Source organism: Hippopotamus amphibius, chromosome 8 (assembly GCF_030028045.1).
Source record: "Hippopotamus amphibius kiboko isolate mHipAmp2 chromosome 8, mHipAmp2.hap2, whole genome shotgun sequence".
Taxonomy (NCBI): domain Eukaryota; kingdom Metazoa; phylum Chordata; class Mammalia; order Artiodactyla; family Hippopotamidae; genus Hippopotamus; species Hippopotamus amphibius.
Window position 1 is genome coordinate 11111529 of NC_080193.1, and position 20511 is coordinate 11132039.

At 47.7% G+C, this 20511-nt stretch overlaps 1 protein-coding gene and 1 long non-coding RNA gene across 2 annotated transcripts in view; one reads left to right on the plus strand and one right to left on the minus strand.

Moving 5' to 3' along the window:
* On the minus strand, nucleotides 1–4176 carry LOC130859544 (uncharacterized). Its single transcript, XR_009055217.1, has 3 exons — nucleotides 3927–4176; nucleotides 1791–1954; nucleotides 1–283 (listed from the first exon to the last, which is right to left on the minus strand). It is a non-coding gene; the product is annotated as an uncharacterized LOC130859544 (long non-coding RNA).
* ALDH2 (aldehyde dehydrogenase 2 family member) overlaps nucleotides 4089–20511 on the plus strand; it is a 27835-nt gene continuing 11412 nt past the window's right edge. Inside the window, exons 1-7 of the mRNA XM_057747026.1 lie at nucleotides 4089–4291; nucleotides 14196–14300; nucleotides 15163–15303; nucleotides 16380–16459; nucleotides 19013–19124; nucleotides 19637–19765; nucleotides 20198–20311. Coding sequence (XP_057603009.1) covers nucleotides 4166–4291; nucleotides 14196–14300; nucleotides 15163–15303; nucleotides 16380–16459; nucleotides 19013–19124; nucleotides 19637–19765; nucleotides 20198–20311 — 807 coding nt within the window. The 5' untranslated portion in view covers nucleotides 4089–4165. The remainder of the gene's footprint in view (nucleotides 4292–14195; nucleotides 14301–15162; nucleotides 15304–16379; nucleotides 16460–19012; nucleotides 19125–19636; nucleotides 19766–20197; nucleotides 20312–20511) is intronic.

The window sequence follows — 20511 nt, forward strand, 5'->3', positions numbered from 1 at the left end:
GGAATATTATTCAAGCATGAGAAAAGAATCCTGCCATTTGCAACAACATGGATGGACCAAAGTTGTATGTGAAATCTACAAAAGGAAAACCCATAGAAAGAGTAGAATTGTGGTTATGAGAGGCTGAGAATTGGGGGAAACAAGTAGATATTGGTCAAAGGGTACAAACTTCCAGTTATAAGATGAACAAATTCTGGAGATCTAATGTACAGCACAGTACTATAGTTAACAATACTGTATTACATACTTGAAAGTTGCTGAGAGTAGATCTTAAATGTTCTCACTGCAAAAAAGAAATGATAATTATGTGATGTGATGGAGGTGCTAGTTAATACATCAAATCAACATGTTGTATACCTTAAACTTACAGTGTTTTCTGTCAGTTAGATTGCAATAAAGCTGAAAAAAAAAAGTACTTGAAAAATATAGGAGAAATTAAAAAAAATAATCTCAGAGTGGAAAAGGCTTTCTAGACATAATATAAAAGCCAAAAGGCACAAAAGAAGGCACTGGCCAAAAACCCCACCAACAACAAAAAAAATCTCTAAAACAAAAATAAAAACAAGTTATAGACTAAGTAAAGAGAAAAATGAGGACTGACAAAGTGTCTGTACCACATATGACAGAACAAAGGTTAATTGCTTTGATATAAGTAAAGCCCCTACAAATCAATTTTAAAGAAACCAACAACCAATCTAATAGAAAAATGAGCAAGAGACATGAACAGTTAGCTTGTAGGAGATGAAGAATATGTGACTTTATATAGGCAAAGACACTCAAGCTCATTACTAAGAAGAGAATGCAAATTAATGTTATTTTTCACCTACCGGATTAGCAAAGCTAAAAAAAAGATCTGATAAATTGTATTTGTGAGGGTGTGAGGAAGCTCAGACATGATAGGGGGTGGGGCAAAAATTGATCAAGCCTATATGAAGGATAATATAGCAATAGCTATATTTAAAGTGTAAATATCCTTCAGCTTGTTAGTTCCATTTCTATGAATTTCTCAAGCATGTTAAGGATATACATTGCAGCATTGTTTGTAATGACAAAAGACTGGAAAAAACCTAAATGGCCATTCAAGAGCACTTTCCTTGGGTGCTGTTACAGAAGATCTCCCACATACATTACTAAGTGAAAAAACCAAGATTTCTTCGGGAAGGGGAACAGGAAGTGGGGGCTGGGGGCTGCATTCAGAGAAGAGAGGGAGACTCACTTGGGAGTTTATCTCTGCAGCTGATCTCCAAAGCTATTTCCCTTTCTTTCTGGGCATATAGCCTGTTTCCTAGATTCCTTTATATGGAGGAATGGCCACATGACTGAATTCTAGCCAATGAAACAGGCTCAACCCAGAAGAACCTCCCCTGTACCATCCTTAGTGCTTTTTTCTCTTTTAGTTGTCTGGAACAGTGCTGAGACCTAGGGTGACTTTGGGAATCGGGTTTTGACCTCAGAGTCACCCGGGGGGATCTTCTGTGTGAGACTCTTGTGGACAGGATTTTATTGTGTTTAGCCACCAGAATTTTGTGGCATATCTATTTTAACAGCTCTGTTAACTATTACGAATATCCTTTTGACATCATATTAGCTCTTCAAAACAAAGCAAAATTCTCTCTCTCTGCTAGTCTCCTTCAGACGTTCGATCAACAGCTTTGCCTGGTACTTTATACTTGGAACGTGTTCAGCCTCTTTGGTCTCAGCTCCAATGGCTGGAGCCTTAAACAGCTCCCCAGACACACGCCACCTAGATGTGCCCCTTTCCTCTTCTTCTCTGCTGTCAAAACACTTACCTCTGCCCAGCTCAGCTCCTCCTGCCAGGTTTCTTCACTCCTTCCTGGACTTCTGCTGGTATTTATCTGGTTGAAGTGCACACATTTGACCTGGCATCCATCTGCCTTCCTATCCTATGTCCTCTCATTCCTCCCTGTGTCCCCAGTGCCAAGCTCTGGGATGTCTGTGGAATAAAAGTTTGCAAGATTCTTACTTCCACCCTTGCCCTCCTGTAGTCCACTCTCCACAGAAAGAGAAACCAGCGAGTTTAAGATGCAAACCAAGCAAGTCACCCTGAAGTAGGAGACAGATGTCCCTGTGAAACTGGAGGGAAGGGGGCAGGGCACAACATTTGAAAGAATGACGTAACATAAACTGATTAGAACCAAATGGGTCCAAGATGGCGGACAAGTCAACTTCCAAGCACCATGACTGTTCCAAGGCTGACCATGAGGGTCAAAAAGTGGGCGGTGGCCCAGTTCTGGAATACTCCACCCCCTCATTAGTCTATGAAATTACCCACCCTTACAAACACTGACAACCGTCATACACTGGTGCCTTTCTCACCTTCTGAGATGGCCCGCACTCTGTCTACACCGTGTGTTTCTCTCTAAATAAATCTCTAAATAAACTTCTTACCTATCACTTTGTCTCTCATTGAATTCTTTCTGTGATGAGACATCAAGAACCTGAACTTCATGAAGTCCTGAAACCAGGTGTGTGATCTCAGTTGGAAGATCTTGGGTTTTGGCTGGGTTCAAGTTCCAGCCACGTGGGTTCAAGTCCCAGTCAGGGTTTTGGTTGGGTTCCAGTCCCAATGTAGGTTTAGGCTGGGTTTGAGTCCTGGCATGTGGGTTCAAGTCCCAATCTGAGGTGCATGGTTTCATCTGGGCTGGACAGCTGGTATTTGTCAAGTGGAATAAAACTGAAGCTTTGTTTTCACCCAGACACTCCAAGGACAAAGCTAGTGGCTAAAGCTGAGCTCTGCTGAAGTAAAGAAATAAGATGACCACTCCTGAGGTCAAGGAAAACTTCCCTGTCTGTACATGTGTAGGAAGGCTCCATGGGGTTCAAAAAGGGAAGGGGCGCCACCCCATAATAAGTGTGGACATACCCCCACAGGCTTCTGCAATGGGATCCATCTTAGCAAAAAGGTGTGCACCTATGTTGGGGACTGTCCTAGGACTGGTCAGGTATGAAAAAACAAACAAGATAATTGGCCAAATGTAAACAAAGATCCAGAAGAACTGTCCTACGTGAGAGATTTAAATCACCTCTTTACTGTGCTCCTCACCATTAGAGAGGACATCCATACCCTTTCTCTCTGGGTGTGTATTTCTGCCCAGCTTCTCTGTGTGCTCTGTCATACCTTGTGCTGTGTCTCTAATAATAAACTTTGTAGCTGATTTTACAATGTTTGCCTCCTTGAAATATTCTTGCTTTTAAATGGGGGAAAGAACCAGGGCTGCTTTGCTTCTAGCCTCCAGTCCCTGGTGGTCTAGCGGCTAAGATTCCTGGTTTTCATTTAGGCTACCCAGGTTCAACTCCTGGACAGGGGGTTAAGATCTCTCTTCAGGACTGCTCACTGCTATCTCTCCGAGATCAATCCTTCCCTTCCAAACCCCTCACCACTGCCTCTACCATCCTTCCAGCTCTGGCCCTGCCCACCTTTCTCATCTCACCTCCCAACCCTCTCCCCCTTGTTCACTGACCTCCAGTCTTTCTCTTTAGGCAACACAAGTCAGGTGGTCTCCTTGCCGGCTGCTCCCCCTGTAATGCTTCCCTTAGCCACATGACCTTTACCATTCGGGTCTCACGTGTCAGTTTCTGACCACGGGATTTAAAAGCAGTGCCCTCTGCTGCAATTGCCTCTTCACCCTATTCATTTCCTTCGCATCCCTATCACTATCTGAAATTATCTCGTGTTTGGTTTAAGGTTGGCCTCTCTCACTAGAGCCTAAGCCCCCGGAAGTCAGGGCCGGGGTGGCTCCGGTTCAGGTCTGTATACATTAGCGGTTCAGGCTCACAGTAGGGGCTCAGCCTACGTGCGCTGAATTCGCGAGAGCCTGTCATTCTCCACCGACGGGGCGCCCCGCGGGGGTGCGGGTGGGTGGCAGTGCGGGGCCCGCAGGAGGATCTGCCGGGGTCCCACCCACCTCTCTCCGCGAACGCGCGCGTGGGCAACAAGCGATCCCGGGGCAGCTCCGCCGGGCGCGAGGGGGAGGCCGCGGGTATGCGCCCGGCCCCGCCCCGCGCCTGCCCCGGCCCCGCCCCGCGCCTGCCCATTGGCGGCAGCTGGGGGGCGGGGAGAGGCTGCGTGCGCTGCGACAGGCCGGGCCGCCCACCCAGCTCGCGCCGCCCGCGCGCCGCCAGGCACTCCAGCGCCAGCCTCGGTATGTTGCGTGCCTTTGCCCTCGCCGCCGCCCGCCTAGGGCCCCGCCAGGGCCGCCGCCTGCTGTCGGCGGCCGCCACCCAGGCCGTGCCGACGCCCAACCAGCAGCCCGAGGTCTTCTACAACAAGGTGAGGCCGCCCCAGCGCTTTGTTCTCTGGGGATGGCGGCGGCCGCGGGGTGGGAAGGGACTGGATCTCTTCGGGCCTCAGTTTACCCAGTTGGGACTCGAGGGGTTTGCTGCAGTTGCTCTTTCCGCACACCTTCCCTTCCCTGCCTGCGAGCAGTTTGGCTCCTTCGCCGCCTCTGACACATCGGTTCCATTATCTTTGGCCGCTTGTTTGTTTTGTTTGGCCGCTGCCCGTTTTCCGGGTTCCATTCCCCCTCGCCCTCTCCCCCCCTCACGCCCCCCAGTCGTCCTCGGCTTTCAGGCCTCTTAGTTATGCCTGTGTCTGCGCAGTCTTCATATGGCCCACCCAGAGGACATGTCCATTTAAGGCCCTCTTTTCAGGAACTTTTTCGTCTTTTCGTAGTCATCTCTTTTATTCGTTGACCCATGCCCTCGTCCAAGGATGTCCAAAAGGAAAAACATGAAACAGGGGTCCTCTTCAGCTAACGTTCATCAGTTCGCCAAGGGAGAGGCCAAAGCAACGGCCACGGCCACTCGGCGGCCTGGCGTTTCCACTGCTGGGTATTGGGAAAGGGTGGGGGGGGGGGGCCTTCGCTACGCCAGCGCGATCCCCAGGTGTGATCCCCCGGTGTGATCCCCCGCGCCTTCCAAGAATCTTTCTTTGATTAAAGCAAGGAGGGACTTTCCAGGATAACATAGATTCCCAGTGGCTGATTTCTTGCTCAGCCAGGACTTTGGAATATTTTCTCTTTTTATATTTGAGTTTGGGTAAAGTGCTGGAATTCATAGAGAAGGAGATTGGTTATGAAAGAGTTCATTTTGTTTGTGCAACAAGTGTAGTTGCTGCCCTTCTCTGAGCTTCAACTTCTTCTGTAAAGTGGGAAGGGGTCAGAGGGTGAGCACAGGGGCTCATAAACCATGTGGTCACTTAGAGGAGTAACAGCTCTTATTCTCTGTGCGCCACCTTTGCACCTGGCACCAATCAGGTGCAGTGGCAGAGCTGGGGTTCACATCTAGGCTCCCAAGAGTAAGTCGATAACCAGAACCTTCCATGGTACTATTGTTACCACTCTGGGTGGGAATAAAGGGGTCACTGCTGACTTAGGGTGCTGTAGAGCCGGCCCCTGGCTGGCTGCTTTCAACAGGGGACCTGCTTGTCTAGTCCGGAGCTCAGTTGCAAATCTGCACACAGGCAGTGGGTAAAGGCACATCTGTGTGATTTAAAGGGTGTTACAAACGGTCATTTGCGAGGGAATAAAAACAAAAGATAAAATAAGATGCTCTTTGCATAACACAAGCCAAAAAGGCAGTGGCTGCTGCTCTCTACTAGGTAGGCTTCTTAAGGAGGAGTTCATGCTTGAAGGACTTGAACATCAAACAGAAATATCCTCAAGGGAAAGGAAAGGCAGCAGCACCCCAGGTCTTTGTGGCCACAGGATCTAATTAAGATCCTCCTCCTTTGTATTCAGGTGGAGGTGAGGGGACAGGGTCCAAACATGCACACAGCCCTGGTAGATAGCATGAATCCTGTTCTTTAGATTTAGTTCATAACGTAAGTTGGAGCAGAGTGAAATCTTCCTGCAGCTGCTTTTTTTGTTTTTCTTTTTAAAAATGTTTATTTATTTGGTTGTGACGGGTCTTAGTTGTGGCACTTAGTTGGGGGCAGTTAGTTGGGGCACGTAGGATCGAACCCAGGCCCTCTGCATTGGGAGCACAGAGTCTTAACCACTGGACCACCAGGGAAGTCCTGCAGCTGCTTTTCTTTATCAGATTTTTTTAAGATCATAAAAGTAACCTTTGGACTTCCCTGGTATCCAGTGGTTAGGACTCCATGCTTCCACTGCAGGGGGCTCCCTTCGGATCCCTGATTGGGGAACTAGATCCTACACGCCACGCGGTGCAAGAAAAAAAACCAAAAACCAAAACAAAAAAATGCTATTAAAAAAAAAAGTAACCCTTGTTCACTGTATACAAATGCAGAAGTAAAACTTCCTGAATACCCCATTGCACTCCCTCTGAGAGCAGTGTTAACTGCTGGTACGTCTGTGATCTTGCAGATTTTTTCTTTGCACTTGTGTGTGCGCGAGAACACGGGCAAGTGAGCGTGCATCAGTTGTTTGTTTTTTGTTTTTTACTTAAATGTGATCATTGTACTTAAGTGTTCTGAAGCTCTCTGTCATTGAACAATGTATTTGGATTGTCTTCTTAAATCGGTACCTTCAGATCTCATTTATTCCGCCCGAGGGTTGCAGAGCAATCACACGAGCATTACACTCTGCTGGAACAGGCCCCTTGTGAAACCCCTTGGGCCGTTTCCAGTGTTGAGTTGTTGCAATCCCTGCTGGCAAGAATGCCAACATCTAATCCTAACATTTTGAGTCTCTTACCCGGGGCATATGTCTAGATCATATGCCTGGACGTTTTCCTGGGGATTATTGATTCCTTGATGTTCACTGAACTGTTCTGGAGTCTGGAGCTTCCCCAAAAGGAGCTGTTCCATAAGCTTTGAAGTTGCTTCTGAAGGCGCTGGATTTTCTCACCCAAGGGCATTTGCGGGAATGTTGCATTTCAAGCTCATTGGGTCTCTCCTCCAAGAGAGGGTGGCACCATAGGCAATAGGTCTTTTCCTTCCCACCTCTATTTCTTAACCAGAAGAGGTGGAGTAGGGTGGTTTGGTCAGCCTCCCTGGGGTCCTATTGCCTTTGCTTGTACTGGGAGGAGCAACAGGGTTGGGGGACCTTCTAGGTTGGGCTAAGGAGATTCCAGCACAAGTTCTTTCCCCAGTCACCAGCAGGGACCCGTAGGGGGAGCTGATGATGGCCAGACTTCATGGAGATCAATATTTCTCATTCTTGGTGGCTTTCAGGGACACACCTGTCAAGGAAGCTGATTTTCATTTTTCATTCCTTTTTTCTTCCCTGACTTGGAGAGTAATTAAGATCTGGAAAGACAACTTAAAGGAGAACTCAAGGGAGCGTGGTTTCAGCAGAGTAATTCCTCTAGATGAGGTGTAACTAATATTTTTCATCTTCAACATCACCAGTTCATGTTGGTTGATAATACTAATGAAGGCGAGAAAATCATTAGACACCATTTCACTCTCTGGACACAGGCTGCCTTTCACTCAATAACATCAGCCTGGGCAGGTTCACGCATTCAAAAGACATTTCCTCAGCACCCCCAATTCCAACCAACAAAACAGGCAAGAATCCCTGCTCTTGGGAAGCTTGCATCCTGGAAGGTGGAATTAAGACAAGCGAAATGCATAGTATGGAGCAAGGCGATCAGCGCTATGGAGAAAAATAAGGCAAGGTTAGGGGGATATGGAGGGTGGTACAATCACTTAACTCTGTACCTCAGCTGCTACATCTGTAAAATGGGGTAAAAATCCCATCTACATCATATGGTTTTGCTGTGAGGATAAAAGGGAGGCATCTTTGCACAGCCCTTAGCAAGTGCCTGGCTCATGGCTTCCTGTACCTCCATATTTATTGCAGCCTTAAATAGGAGATAACAGTGATGCTGTTGAGCTTACAATCCAATGGTATAAATCCATTTTATGTGGGCGCTGTTGTAGTTGTAATTTATTTCCTGGAGGACTGAGCTAGGTTGCAATAAAGTTGAACGGGAGTTTGGGGGTGAATTAAATTTGTGTCTTGGGAATTCCTTGGTGGTCCAGTGGTTAGTTCTCTGTGCTTTCACTGCCAGGGGTGCAGGTTCAGTTCCTGGCCAGGGAACTAGATCCCACAACTAAGAGTTCGCATGCCACAGCTAAGGAGCCCTGGAATCACAACTAAGGAGCCCTTGTGCTGCAACTAAGAAGCCCGCCTGCCACAACTAAGACCTGGTGCAACCAAATAGATATTAAAAAAATAAAAATAAGTAGCCTGTAAGCTATATAAAAACGAAAAAAGGGACTTCCCAGGTGGTCCAGTGGTTAAGAATCCACCTTCCAGTTCAGGGAACATGGGTTCAGTCCCTGGTCAGGGAACTAAGATCCCATATGCTGCAGGGCAACTAAGCCCAAGAGAGCCCGTGAGCCACAGTTACTGAGCCTCTGTGCTCTGGAGCCTGCGCGCACACAACTGGAGAGAAGCCCACGTGCTGCAATGAAAGATCCCGCATGCTGCAACTAAGACCTGATGCAGCCAAATAAATAAATAAATATTTATTTAAAAAAAAGAAAGAAAGGGACAGTCCTCTGATATCCCACTCCTGCAGATAGTCACTGCTAACAGGTGGTATATACAGAATAGGAGTTTGATTTATCTTGTTTTCCTTGGGAGATTCTTATGGAATGAGCCAAAACCTGTGCTGGGCTAAGCAGTGGTATGGAGTGGCTGCATGCTGAGTCAAGTGAAATATCCCCACACTGATCGCACTGCTTTTATTGCTTGTTTAGGAGTTTTAAGATCTTTTGTAGAAAAAATAGAAAGTCCAGGAATGTGGGACCAAAGGCCCTGGGGAATGAGGAGAGAATGTCCAGGGAGACATTCTGGGGGAGGTGGCTGCCCTTGGCATTAACCCCATACTAACCCCAAGGTATCTAGATGATTGTGTGGAAAAGTATGAATGTGTGGCATTCCATGTTTATCCTGAACTTTTCTCCTTATGATCTTGTAATATGAAAGCTAACATCTGTTTTCTCTTAGACATAAATTACCCAACTGCCACTGAAAAAGCAAATGCCAGCAAGAGTCACCCCAGGATAGAAAGCCACAGCATTTGCTCACTCCGTCTTAGGGAAAATACCATATCCCAGGAATGTAGATTTCCTAGGTAACAGATCCCTAATTCTTTCATGCATCAAAACTTCAAAATAAAGTCTTTCTAGAATATGTCCTGCGTTCGTAAAGTGGAGCTACTGAATGGCATTTAAGTTTTTGGAGGCCTTGGGCAGATTGTGACTGTCCATTGCCATGGGGTGGAGGTGGCACTGGAATATCACTCAGTCCTCGCTTTGGTTAAGACCTCTCCGGGGCCCTGCAGTCCTGCTCCCAGCTCTGCTGTTCCTGCCTCAGCCTCTCACCCCTCCCCCCGAAGTTTATGTTTGCAGGTCCTAATCTGCAGAGGCCTGTAATACAAGATACCCGAGGAAGCCACCGATCATGTTATCCTCCAGCTCAGCAATTCTAATTTTTATACAGTAACCTGCCCCAACTTTGCAAAGATGCATGTCAAAGGATGTCTGCTGCAGAAGCACTGTAAGGAATACAGGCAGACGTTTTATTGCACTGTGCTTTACTGCGCTTTGCAGATACTACATTTTTTACAAATTGAAGGTTTGTGGCAACCCTGCATCGAACAAGTCTGTGGCTCCATTTTCCCAACAGCACTTGCTCACTTCCTGTCTCTCTGTCACATTTTGGTATTTCTCACCATATTTCAAATCCTCCACCAGCAAAAAGATTACAACTTGCTGAAGGCTTGGAGGATGACTGGCACCTTTTAGCAATAAAGTATTTTTAAATTAAGGTATGCACACTTTTTTTTTAGATATGCTGTTGCACCCTTAACAGACTGTGATACAGTGCAAACATAACTTTCATATGCACTGGGGAACCAAAAGATTCGTGTGACTCGCTTTATTGCAGTACTTTATTGCAGTGGTCTGGACTGAACTCAAAATATCTCAGAGGTCTGCTTGTAGTGAAAACTTGTCCTAAAAGTGCATTTGTAGGACATGATTAAATAAACTGTGGTCACTTAGTTTTGCAGATTGCTATGCTATGTTGCTTAAAATAATGAGGCAGATATGCCTGTGGAATAATGTCCAAGATAAACTTACTCATAAAAGTAAGTTACAAAATAAAAGTCCGTGATCTCCACTGAGAATGGACACTCCCCATGTCTGTCCCATTCTCTCCAGGACACCACCAGCAGTGCAGATCCTGGCACACAGCAGGTGAGCAACCCAGAGCCCCCTCTGCTCTCCTCTGCCCTCACTCTGCAGCCATGGGGCCCTTTGGGTTCCTCCTGTCCCCAGGCCCCTCCTGGCCCTCACTGTTGCCTCTTTGCTTCTACTTTTCCCTTCATTTGCTTGCTGATTGTGTCTCTCTCCTCCTGAGACTTTGGCTCCGTGAGGCAGGACTTGACTATTTCTCTCAGTGCCCAACATGGCAGTGGCACCTGGTTAAAACTTCACCATCGCATGGATGAATGAGTCCAACTTTAATAAAACACAGTAAGATGTATCTATTAAGATGTATAGAAAATATAGCATTTTGGTGGAAAAGCTCTATGAGTCTTGCCAGCAGTCCAGATTCAAAGTGTCAACTTCTGATGCCATGAGCTATCTGTCCCTCTGCTTCTAGAAACTATAATGGGGAAGTATGAACTCCATAGGACACCCTCCCAGGGTGACTGAGTTAACATGCTATGTAAGTTAGGCTTTGGGTTTCTGGCCAAGAGGTTATGAAGCATTTGGCCTGGAGTCTGCTCTTGCGTTTATTCAAGAGAAGTCACTGAAACTCTCTTCACTTGAAGCAGAACTTTGGCAGAAGCTCAGTGTGAGAACGGTTCCCATCCTGGCTCCCCCTCCCCAAGGAGGAGACCACTAAAGTCTGGCTCTAGGAGAAGGGAAGTGGGAACTCTAAAATAAGGAAGATTTCGGGTTCCTGCAAACCTCAGCTTATCCTATTAGTTAGAAGGGAGGATGGAAATTCAGCAGTGGAGAATGACTCAGCAAATCTAGAGCATTGAGAGGCAAATAGAGGCCAGGGAATTGGTCTTTCCAGGGTGGGCCCTGCCCAGGGAGGAAGGACCTGGGGGGTTTAACCAGACTGGCCCACTCTCCTTCATACTTCCTGATCTTTGCAAAAATAACAATGAAAACATTTTCAGGATAAACTAATTTAGTATGCTGCTGTGCACCTATCTGGGACTGTGGTGGTGACACACAGTGTGTGGGGTCCTGTCTTAGGAGCTTTACACCCCTTGTTGAATTTAATCCTCACATTTAAGCCCCCAGATGTATTATCCCCTGAGACAGAGGAAGCATCTGGAAATGAAGGGATTGGCCCAAGGTCACAGCTTGTGAGGGGTAGAGCCAGGATTGGAACCTGTGTCTATCTGGCTTAGAGGTTGGTGCTTTTTACGGTACCCATATTAAAAACTCAAAATCAACTTGCAGTAGGGCAGTAAATGAACCATAAAGATGGAGATTAGGAAATAAGAGTTCTGACCTCCTCAGAGGCAGACATGGACTCTGACTGGAGTCTGGAGTTGGGGGAAGAACTGGGCAAAGAGCACAGGCCTTGGAGTTCAGAAGACCTGGGTTCAAATTCAGGCTCTGCTCTCACTGCTGTGTGACCTTGAGCAGGTGGCTTGACCTCTCTGTGCCTCAGTGTCCCCTCCACTGTAGACAGAATGACGCTCACCTAGGTTTGCTGTGAGGTTTAAATGGGAACGATCCAGTTATGTAAAGCTTCCAGTACAGGGGCTGCTGCATAATGAGTAGCTAGTAACAGTCATCAGCCATTTCCATGACATGCAGGTGGCGGCTGGGACATGCTCATGGGACCAGGTGCTGACATCCCAGTCAGCAGGAAGGAATAGTACAAGGTCAGCCAGGCTCACCCCCACCCACTGTGGCCTGCCTCTCTCTGTAGCTGACCTCTCCCTTCAAGTGCTTCAGTGAAGAAGTGGGAGTGAGGCTGTGAAACCTGAGCCTGCACCCAGAGTGGCTATGGGGACAGATGTTTGGAGTGGTCACAGACTGTGTGCCGGGTTCTCCTCCCTCCTCCACGGGTGTTAGCTCTGCTCCTCCCTGTGGACTTCACTCTCTTCCAAGTTTACGAGGAGTTGAGGCCGATTTTCAGAGAGGGGAGCCTGTGGGCAGCATGTAGCCCAGTCCAGCTTGAACTCAGGTCCACCTGTTTCCAGCCTGAATTCTTTCTGCCTCACCTGTTCCCTCCACTGGAAACTACCTGCTGCCCACTTCCCAGCCCTCTTGCCGGCAGAAACAGAGCTATCTTCCCCCTGCAGGCTGATGATGAACCAGTTAATGTGAAGCCACACACATTTCCAAAGAACTGGGCTGAGTGACTGCAGAGAGCTACCCGGGTCCTAAGCCAGGGCCAGGCCGTGTTGGGATGCTGGGGCCCAGGAGAGCCCTTGGGGAAGGAAGGTGAGAGTGGCCTTGAACGGGTGTCCTTGCCTTCACCCCACCTGTGACCTTTGCCCCAGCCTTGGTTAAAGTGACCTCAGCCCCCTTCCTGAGAGACCAGCTTCCCCAGCCATAGGGAACAGATTGCTGGGAGATTTCTGCTCTGTGCTCCCCCTGAGGGCTTCACAGGACCCGTCTTCCTCTCTGACCCCATCTCATAGCACTTCCTTCCTGGTTCACCAGTAACTCTGGCCACCTTTGTTTTTTTCTCAAACAAACCAGACTTGTTTCTGGCCCAGGGCCTTTGCACGTGCTGTTCCTGCTGCCTGGACTGCTCATCCTCCCCCTCTTCCCGTGGCTGGCTCCTTTTCATCAGTCAGGGCTCAAGTCAAATGTCTGCTCTTCAGAGAAACCCTCCTTGACCATCCCAGCAGGAGTTCTCTATCTTGCCCCACTTTGGTACTCTCTCTGGATCCTGCTTTTCTCCTTTGCACTTAGAACTGCAGTCAGAGGTTGCCTTGTGTATTTTCTTTGCCCACCAGAATGCCAGCTCCATGAGAGAAAGGTCCTTACTGAGTTTGGGTCCCACTGTGTCCTCAGCCCTAGAACAGTGCCTGGCCCATTGCAGGTGTTCACTAAATATTTATTGCATGCATGAAAGAATAACCTAACTCGGTTCTCATAACAACCCTGACAGTAGTGTGGTAGAGGAACGGTGGTTGCTAATTCTTTGCTGCTCCTCTCAGGCAGAGATGGAGGCTCTCCTCCCTCCTTGTGAATCTGGATTGGGCCCGTGACTCACACTGACCAATGGAATTTAGTGGCAGAAATAAAGCCATGTGACTTCTGAAGCTAGATCTTAAGAAGCTTTTCAGCTTCTGCCTGGTATCTTGGAACAGCCTCTGGGGAAGCCAGCTGTCATGTGAGAGGTCTGACTAGGTTGAGTCTGCCATAGAGTCAGGAAGCCCAAGCAACCACGTGGTGCCAGACATATGAGTGAAGAAAGCATCTTGCAGCTGCAGCCCCAGGTGCCCTCGCTCTGCAACCACATGACCAAGCCCTGCCCAGCTAAGCCTAATCAATGGACACAACTGTAAGGGATAATAATAAATGATTTTAGGGACTTCCTAGGTGGCACAGTGGTTAAGAATCTGTCTGCCAATGCAGGGAACTAGGGTTCCATCCCTGGCCAGGAAGATCCCACATGCCGCGGAGCAACTAAGCCCATGCGCCACAACTATTGAGCCTGCCCTCTAGAGCCCAAGAGCCACAGCTGTTGAGCCCATGTGCCGCAGCTGCTGAAGCCTATGCGCTTAGAGCCTGTGCTCTGCAACAAGAAGCCACTGCAATGAGAAGTCGGTGCATTGCAAAAAAGAGTAGCCTCCACTCGCCACAACTAGAGAAAGGCCTCATGCAGCAACGAAGACCCAACACAGCCAATAAATAAATAAATAAACTTATTTATTAAAAAAAAATAAATGATTTTAAGCTACCATAATTTTGAGGTGACATTACGCAGCAGGAGATACAGATAACAACAGGAAAGGAACGTAGTCTTCATTTTTCAGGTTAAAAAAAGCAGGGCATTGAAAGGTCAAATGACTTACCCACAAGTACTTGGCAGAGTGGGTGTTCCGGCTCAGATTGTCTCCAAGGCCTGTGCTTTTAACTTCCCAGGCCACATCCCTCTGAAGCTAATTCCTATTTGTTCTTTTTGACTTTTTTTTTTTAAAACATGGCTGGTGGTCAGTTTCAGGTTGAGAGCTGGTCCTGGGGACTTTCTTCCTTCTCATTGTAGATCTTCATAAACAATGAGTGGCATGATGCTGTCAGCAAGAAAACTTTCCCGACCGTCAATCCATCCACTGGGGATGTCATCTGTCATGTAGCTGAAGGGGACAAGGTGAGAACTGATAACTTCAGGGCAGGGCTGAGTGGGTTGGGGTTGGGCAAGGATGGTTTCATTCTTTAATATTTTTTGTATGGTTGAAACTAGATGGAAATCTTCTTGAGCAGAATTTGGGTCTCCTGAGATCTCGTTATGGTGTCTGTGTATTATTTTGATTTAAAGTTAAAAAATTAGACTTTAAATTAAAATATTTCATTTTTTAAAATATGCATAGAAAAAGCATTAAAAATAATTCAAGAATGACTCCTGTCCTTTGCTTTAAGACTTTCCTCTATGTGCACATTTAAGGCCTTGCTCCTTTTGCCAAAAGAAAGTGTGAATACTTTTCTGACTCACAGGGTAGTCTGATGGTAAATGTATTTAATATTAATGAAAACCATGCTCCCCACCTCCTGACACACATCTCACATCTCCTTGTAAGGAAAATATTAGCTGTGTTGATTTTATTGCTTTCCGGAGAAGAGGGAAGCTGGTTAAACCTGCATTTGTTAGAGACTGCCAATCTCAGAAGGAATGGTTGATTTCACTGGGCTTGTTTTGAAAGGAAGAGGGGGAAAATGGCCAATTTCTAAGTGCTGATCCCTGAGTGCCTCTCCCTACATAACTCTTTGCGGGATTTTGAAATGGAAATCCAGAAATGGAAACCATCAGGATCCTCATTCCCACCGTGACTCCTGGGAAGGAGAGAAGCCCAGCTGCTTAATTCTGAAGCTGGTTGAATGGAGGAATTGTTTGGGGCAGTTTCCACATAGGCATTGACTGAAGCCTCTGTGGGTGCACTTGGCAGCATGGCAGGAGATATCTGGAGGTAGCTATTGCCGAGAAGGCCTGAGCTGCCTCGGTGGGTGTTTTCCAGGAAGATGTGGACAAGGCAGTGAAGGCTGCCCGGGCTGCGTTCCAGCTGGGCTCACCCTGGCGCCGCATGGATGCGTCCGAAAGGGGCCGGCTGCTGAACCACCTGGCCGACCTGATCGAGCGGGACCGGACCTACCTGGCAGTGAGTTCTCAGCCCCCTCCCCTCAAATCCCACACGGTGAATGGAAATCCCATAGATAGCCAGGAAAGGGTTGCCTTGCTGACAAGTAACTGGCCAGAATGGGGCAGGCTGGATACCTTTGGGGTATGCTCCTATACAAACCTGGGGAGCCTCTTAGTGTTTCCTTTGATGCAATGGATGTGGCTAAGAAAGGAGACTCAGGTGGGGAGTGGGCTATGATGGGGAAGCCTTCCCGGAGAGGTAGCCCCAGGGGTGGACACCTCTCTCAGACCCTCTCTGTGTGGTGGGCCTCCTCCTTGCCTGCAAGAGGCAGAAGAAACCAGGAGGCAGTACCCTCTCCTCTCCCAATCCATACTGCACATAACAGCCAGAGTGAAGCTTCTAGAAGGCAAATTGTACTATGGCACTCTGCTCTTAAGCCTTCCATGGTATCCTGAATCCTTAGGATATAGCCCTGTTCCCTCAACATGACCTACTAGGCCCTGCCTGGTCTGGCTTCATCTCCCAGCTCATGCTGGACTGTGGCCCTCACACACACAGCTTAGCTCACCAGCTTTCCCTCAACTTCTTCACTGCCAAGCTTCGGGCTTCTGCCCAAGGTGCTCTTCCTTTTGTCACCATTCCTACCTTCCACTTTGCCTAGTTCCTCCTACATATCCTTCAGGTTTTAGCCTAAAGAGTGCTTCTCAGGCTGGAGTTTCTCCAACTGGGTTGGGCACTTTTTAACACTCTTAACACTGGCGCATAATGATTCATGTCATTATTTGCTGGCTTTTTGTTCTGTAAGCTCTGTGATCATCTCTGTATTCCTAGCACCTGGATCTGCCAGAGAGCAGTAGCTTGAAAAAAATGTCTGTGAAATGACTGAATGAGAAGTTCATCCAATCCCCTTCCCATCCCCCTCCTCACGCTTCCTGCCATTGAAGAGGCCAAGAAATGCCTCAAAATCCAGCACAAAGAGGCCACCAGCCCTTCTCAGACCATTATGCTGAGCCTCAGTACTGTTCAGCACCCGATTTGTTCGGATTCATTCCTGTGCCTGCCTGTTTGTGTTGATCTTGTTACTCTCTGCTCAGGCCTTGGAGACCATGGACAACGGCAAGCCCTATGTCACCTCCTACCTGGTGGATTTGGACATGGTCCTCAAATGTCTCCGGTATGGGCTCAGGCTTCCTGTTCTTTGTTCTGGCCGTGCCAGAGGGGAGGGAGTGTTGCTGGAAGGGGTGGAAACAGAATAAAGTAAAAGGAGCACAGGTGTTGGAGAAACGTATTCTAGTTAGACTCCATCTCAAGGCAATCATCCCTCAATACCAAACTTGTAACTGAGTCGTACGTGTTTTCTCTTTTAGTTTTGGTAATTTATATGTTAGTTGGAATTTGTCCATTTCTTCTAGGTTATCTAATTTGTTGGCTACAGTTGCACATAGTATTCTCTTATAATCGTTTTTATCTCATTTTTAAATTATAATGTCCCCACTTCCATTTATGATTTTAGTTATTTGTGCTTCTCCCTTTCTTTCTTAGTCTAGCTAAAGGTTTGTCAGTTTAATGAATGTTTTCAAAGAACTAGCTTTTGTATTTGTTGATTCTCTCTGTTGTTTTTCTGCTTTTCATCTGTCTCTGGTGTAATCTGCATTATTTGCTTCCTCTTGCTACCTTTGGGTTTAGTTTAATCATAAACATTTTAATAACCAAGAAATACAAGATGAGGAATAAGAGCTTTGTCAGAACCCTTGGGTCACAGATAACAGGAACTCACTCAGCCTAACTTGGGCAGCTACGGAGAGTGAGGGGTCTTAAACCTAGGAGGCCACTGAGTCTCACTGCTGCCTCCTTGCTTCATTCTTCTCAGACTACCCCGGCCTCTTCTGGGGCCTGTCTGTATGTTAGAAAGTGGTTGCTCATACCTGGGCTGGCTTCCATACGCCTGATTCCAGCCAGACTAAGTGGCAGTCCCTTAGTCCTTGTGCCAAATTCCTGAAGGACAGACCCTGATTGGCTGGCCTTGAGTCTGACCAGCTATGGTTCAGATGGACAGATCATTGTGCAAGTAATGGCTGTTCCCCCGTGACCATGTGGACAGAGGTGGAGGGGGAGAAGCAGTGCCAGAAAAGTATGGGTTGGGCAACAAAACAGTAGTTATCTTCCATAACAGGAATTCTCACCCAGGGCAGTTGTGTCTTCCAGGGGACAGTGGCTAATGTCTGGAGACATTTTTGGTTGTCACAACTGGGAGGGAGGGGTGCATAGAGGCCAGGAATGCTTTAAAAATCTTACAATGCACAGGACAGCCCCCACAGCAAAGAATTTTCCAGCCCCAAATGGCAGCAGTGCCAAGATCGGGAATGCTCTGCAAGAATGCCCCAGAGGGAGCAGCCTGATGCATCTCAGGCAGAGCCCCAGGCCTTCCTGAGTTTTAGCAGAGTGATTCAGTGCTGATTAAATACTTTTTCTGAGGCATGCAAACACACATAATACAGACCTGGGAGCAGCGATGCCTTAATTTGTATAGATTGGCAACTCCCTGGTTATTTTTCTTCTCGGGGTCACAAACCCGTGTTCATACCCAGGTCAGCTCTGGTCTCAGGCTAACCTCAGCAGACCCATTCATTTCAGAAATCTCTCTTTTACACAGCATGTTGCATCTCTCTCCCATCTTTCTTTTTTTTTTTCTCCCCCCCATCTTTCATTTTTCCTACTTCCCTGAAAATCATTATACATTATAAACACACAGCTCTTCTTTTCCCCCCAGCTCTAATTTGCTGTGGGGTCTTTTTGTTTTGTTTTGTGTTTTGTTTTGTTTGTTTGTTTGCCATTTGTGTCCCTGTGTGTCTGGATGGTAAGCTTTACAGGGCTGGGACCCAGTCATTGATTTGTTTCTGGTCACTGTTCACTCAGTCTTAGTGCGATGCTCTGTACATAGCAAGTGCCAGCTGTTAGATGGGTTTGCACTTTCCCACTAAAGTTGATCTATGGTTCTCTGGTGCTAATCTCTGGTGCTGGGCTGGTGCAACAGTCACAGTTTAATAAATCTGAATGTTTATTAAAAATACTGATTCCGGGGCATCAGCCCCAGAAAGTCAGTTGAGTAGGTCAGAAGTGGCTACCTGGGGACTTCCCTGTGGTGCAGTGGTTAAGAATCTGCCTGCCAATGCAGGGGACACAGGTTGGATCCCTGGTCTGGGAAGATCCCACATGCCGCAGAGTAACTAAGCCTGTGTGTCACAACTACTGAGCCTGCGCTCTAGAGCCCTCAAGCCACAACTACTGGGCTCACGTGCCACAACTACTGAAGCCCACATGCCTAGAGCCCGTGCTCTGCAATAAGAGAAGCCAGTGCAATGAGAAACCTGCACACTGCAATGAAGAGTAGCCCCCGCTTGCCGCAACTAGAGAAAGCCTGAGCCCAGCAACAAGACCCAATGCAGCCAAAAATAAAATTTAAAAAAAGAAAGAAAAGAAGTGGGTACCTGGAATTTGGTGTTTTTTATGAACACCCCAGGTGATTCTGAGGCTTAGAGGTTAGCTACCTAGAATGAATTATTGTGACCCTAGCAGTTAGTTAAGTCTTTCTGAAAATAAGCCCAGAGCAAGGGCAATTATCAGAAAGACCCAACTGGACCAGTTTGAGTCTTCTCTTTCTGCCAGAGTTTACAGGGGTCCCTGACAGTCATTGATTAAGTTTGGATTTTTTTTTTTTTTTTTAAAGTTACTATGCTGGCTGGGCTGATAAGTACCATGGGAAAACCATTCCCATGGATGGGGACTATTTCAGCTACACCCGCCATGAACCTGTGGGAGTGTGTGGGCAGATCATCCCGGTGAGTGTTAGACTCATAATAAACAAATGAAGGTTTATCAGGAGTGCTGTGAGAGGCAGCAGACTCGGGCAGGTGCATTGCCAAGGTGGGAGGGTCTGTGGGGTGATGTTGGAAGGTTGCCCGGGCAGTGGTTGAGAACATGGGCTTTAACAAAACCAACCAGCTCTGCCACAAAACCAAACCAAACTGTGAACTTGGGCAAGTCGCTTATCCCCTAGGACTTGGTTTCCTTATCTGAAGAGGAGAAGTGATAGTAGCTGCCTTAGGGCAGTAGGGAGGATTGAATGCGATGACTCAGCATGGTGCCTCGTACATAAAAGCATGAATGCGAGTCACGAATATTGTCATCCACGACCTGCCTTGTTCATCTGTCTTAAATCTACAATTGAGTTGTGAGGGGAACATGAGAGGTTCAGAGAACCCGGTGCTGCTTCTGCTCTCTGGCTGCCACTTACTGCTGTTGCAGTGTGGCTCTCGGTTGCGATTTTGGGAGTGGCTGTTGTTGATTGCAGTGGAACTTCCCGCTCTTGATGCAAGCATGGAAACTGGGCCCAGCCTTGGCGACTGGAAACGTGGTTGTGATGAAGGTGGCTGAGCAGACTCCACTCACTGCCCTCTACGTGGCCAACTTGATTAAGGAGGTACGTGGCTTTTGTCTATCTTGACCTCTAAATGCCCTTTGTCAGGCTTGGTCTGTAGGAGTTCTAATGAGGGGCCCCATAGTGGGGGGTGGGTATTTGTAGAGCAGGAACTGAACACCCCCTCACCCCTGCTCATCACACTTCAGCCTGAGTGACCCCCTGTCACCTTTTTTCTACATTGGGATTCACTGCAGGACCCCTCTGAAGAATGAAAATTGTTTTGAGTGTCATGGGGGAAGGGGCAGCAGCCACAGGGAATCCCACAAACCAGGTTCCTTGCTGTACCATTTAGAATTCCTGAGCAGTACCAGTAAGGCTGCTCACCTGTGTGCTGGGCAGACTGCCTCAGCCTCTCTGGGAAGGGATATGTATTCCTCTGTGCAGACCCTTTGGAGCAGAATGACTCCCAGTGTCCCTGGTGCTTGCCCACAGGCCGGCTTTCCTCCTGGCGTGGTCAACATTATTCCTGGATTTGGCCCCACAGCTGGGGCTGCCATCGCCTCCCATGAGGATGTGGACAAAGTGGCCTTTACAGGCTCCACTGAGGTAAGGCATCCTAGGACCTCAAGCTTGTGGTGCGTTTGGCTCAAGCACCCCCGTCCTCAAAGGATGACTGTTCAAGATTAGCCTGTAGGGGAATTCCCTGGTGGTCCAGTGGTTAGGACATGGCACTTTCACTGCTGTGGCCTGGGTTCAATCCCTGGTTGCGGAACTAAGATCCTGCAAGCCACAGAGTATGGCCAAAA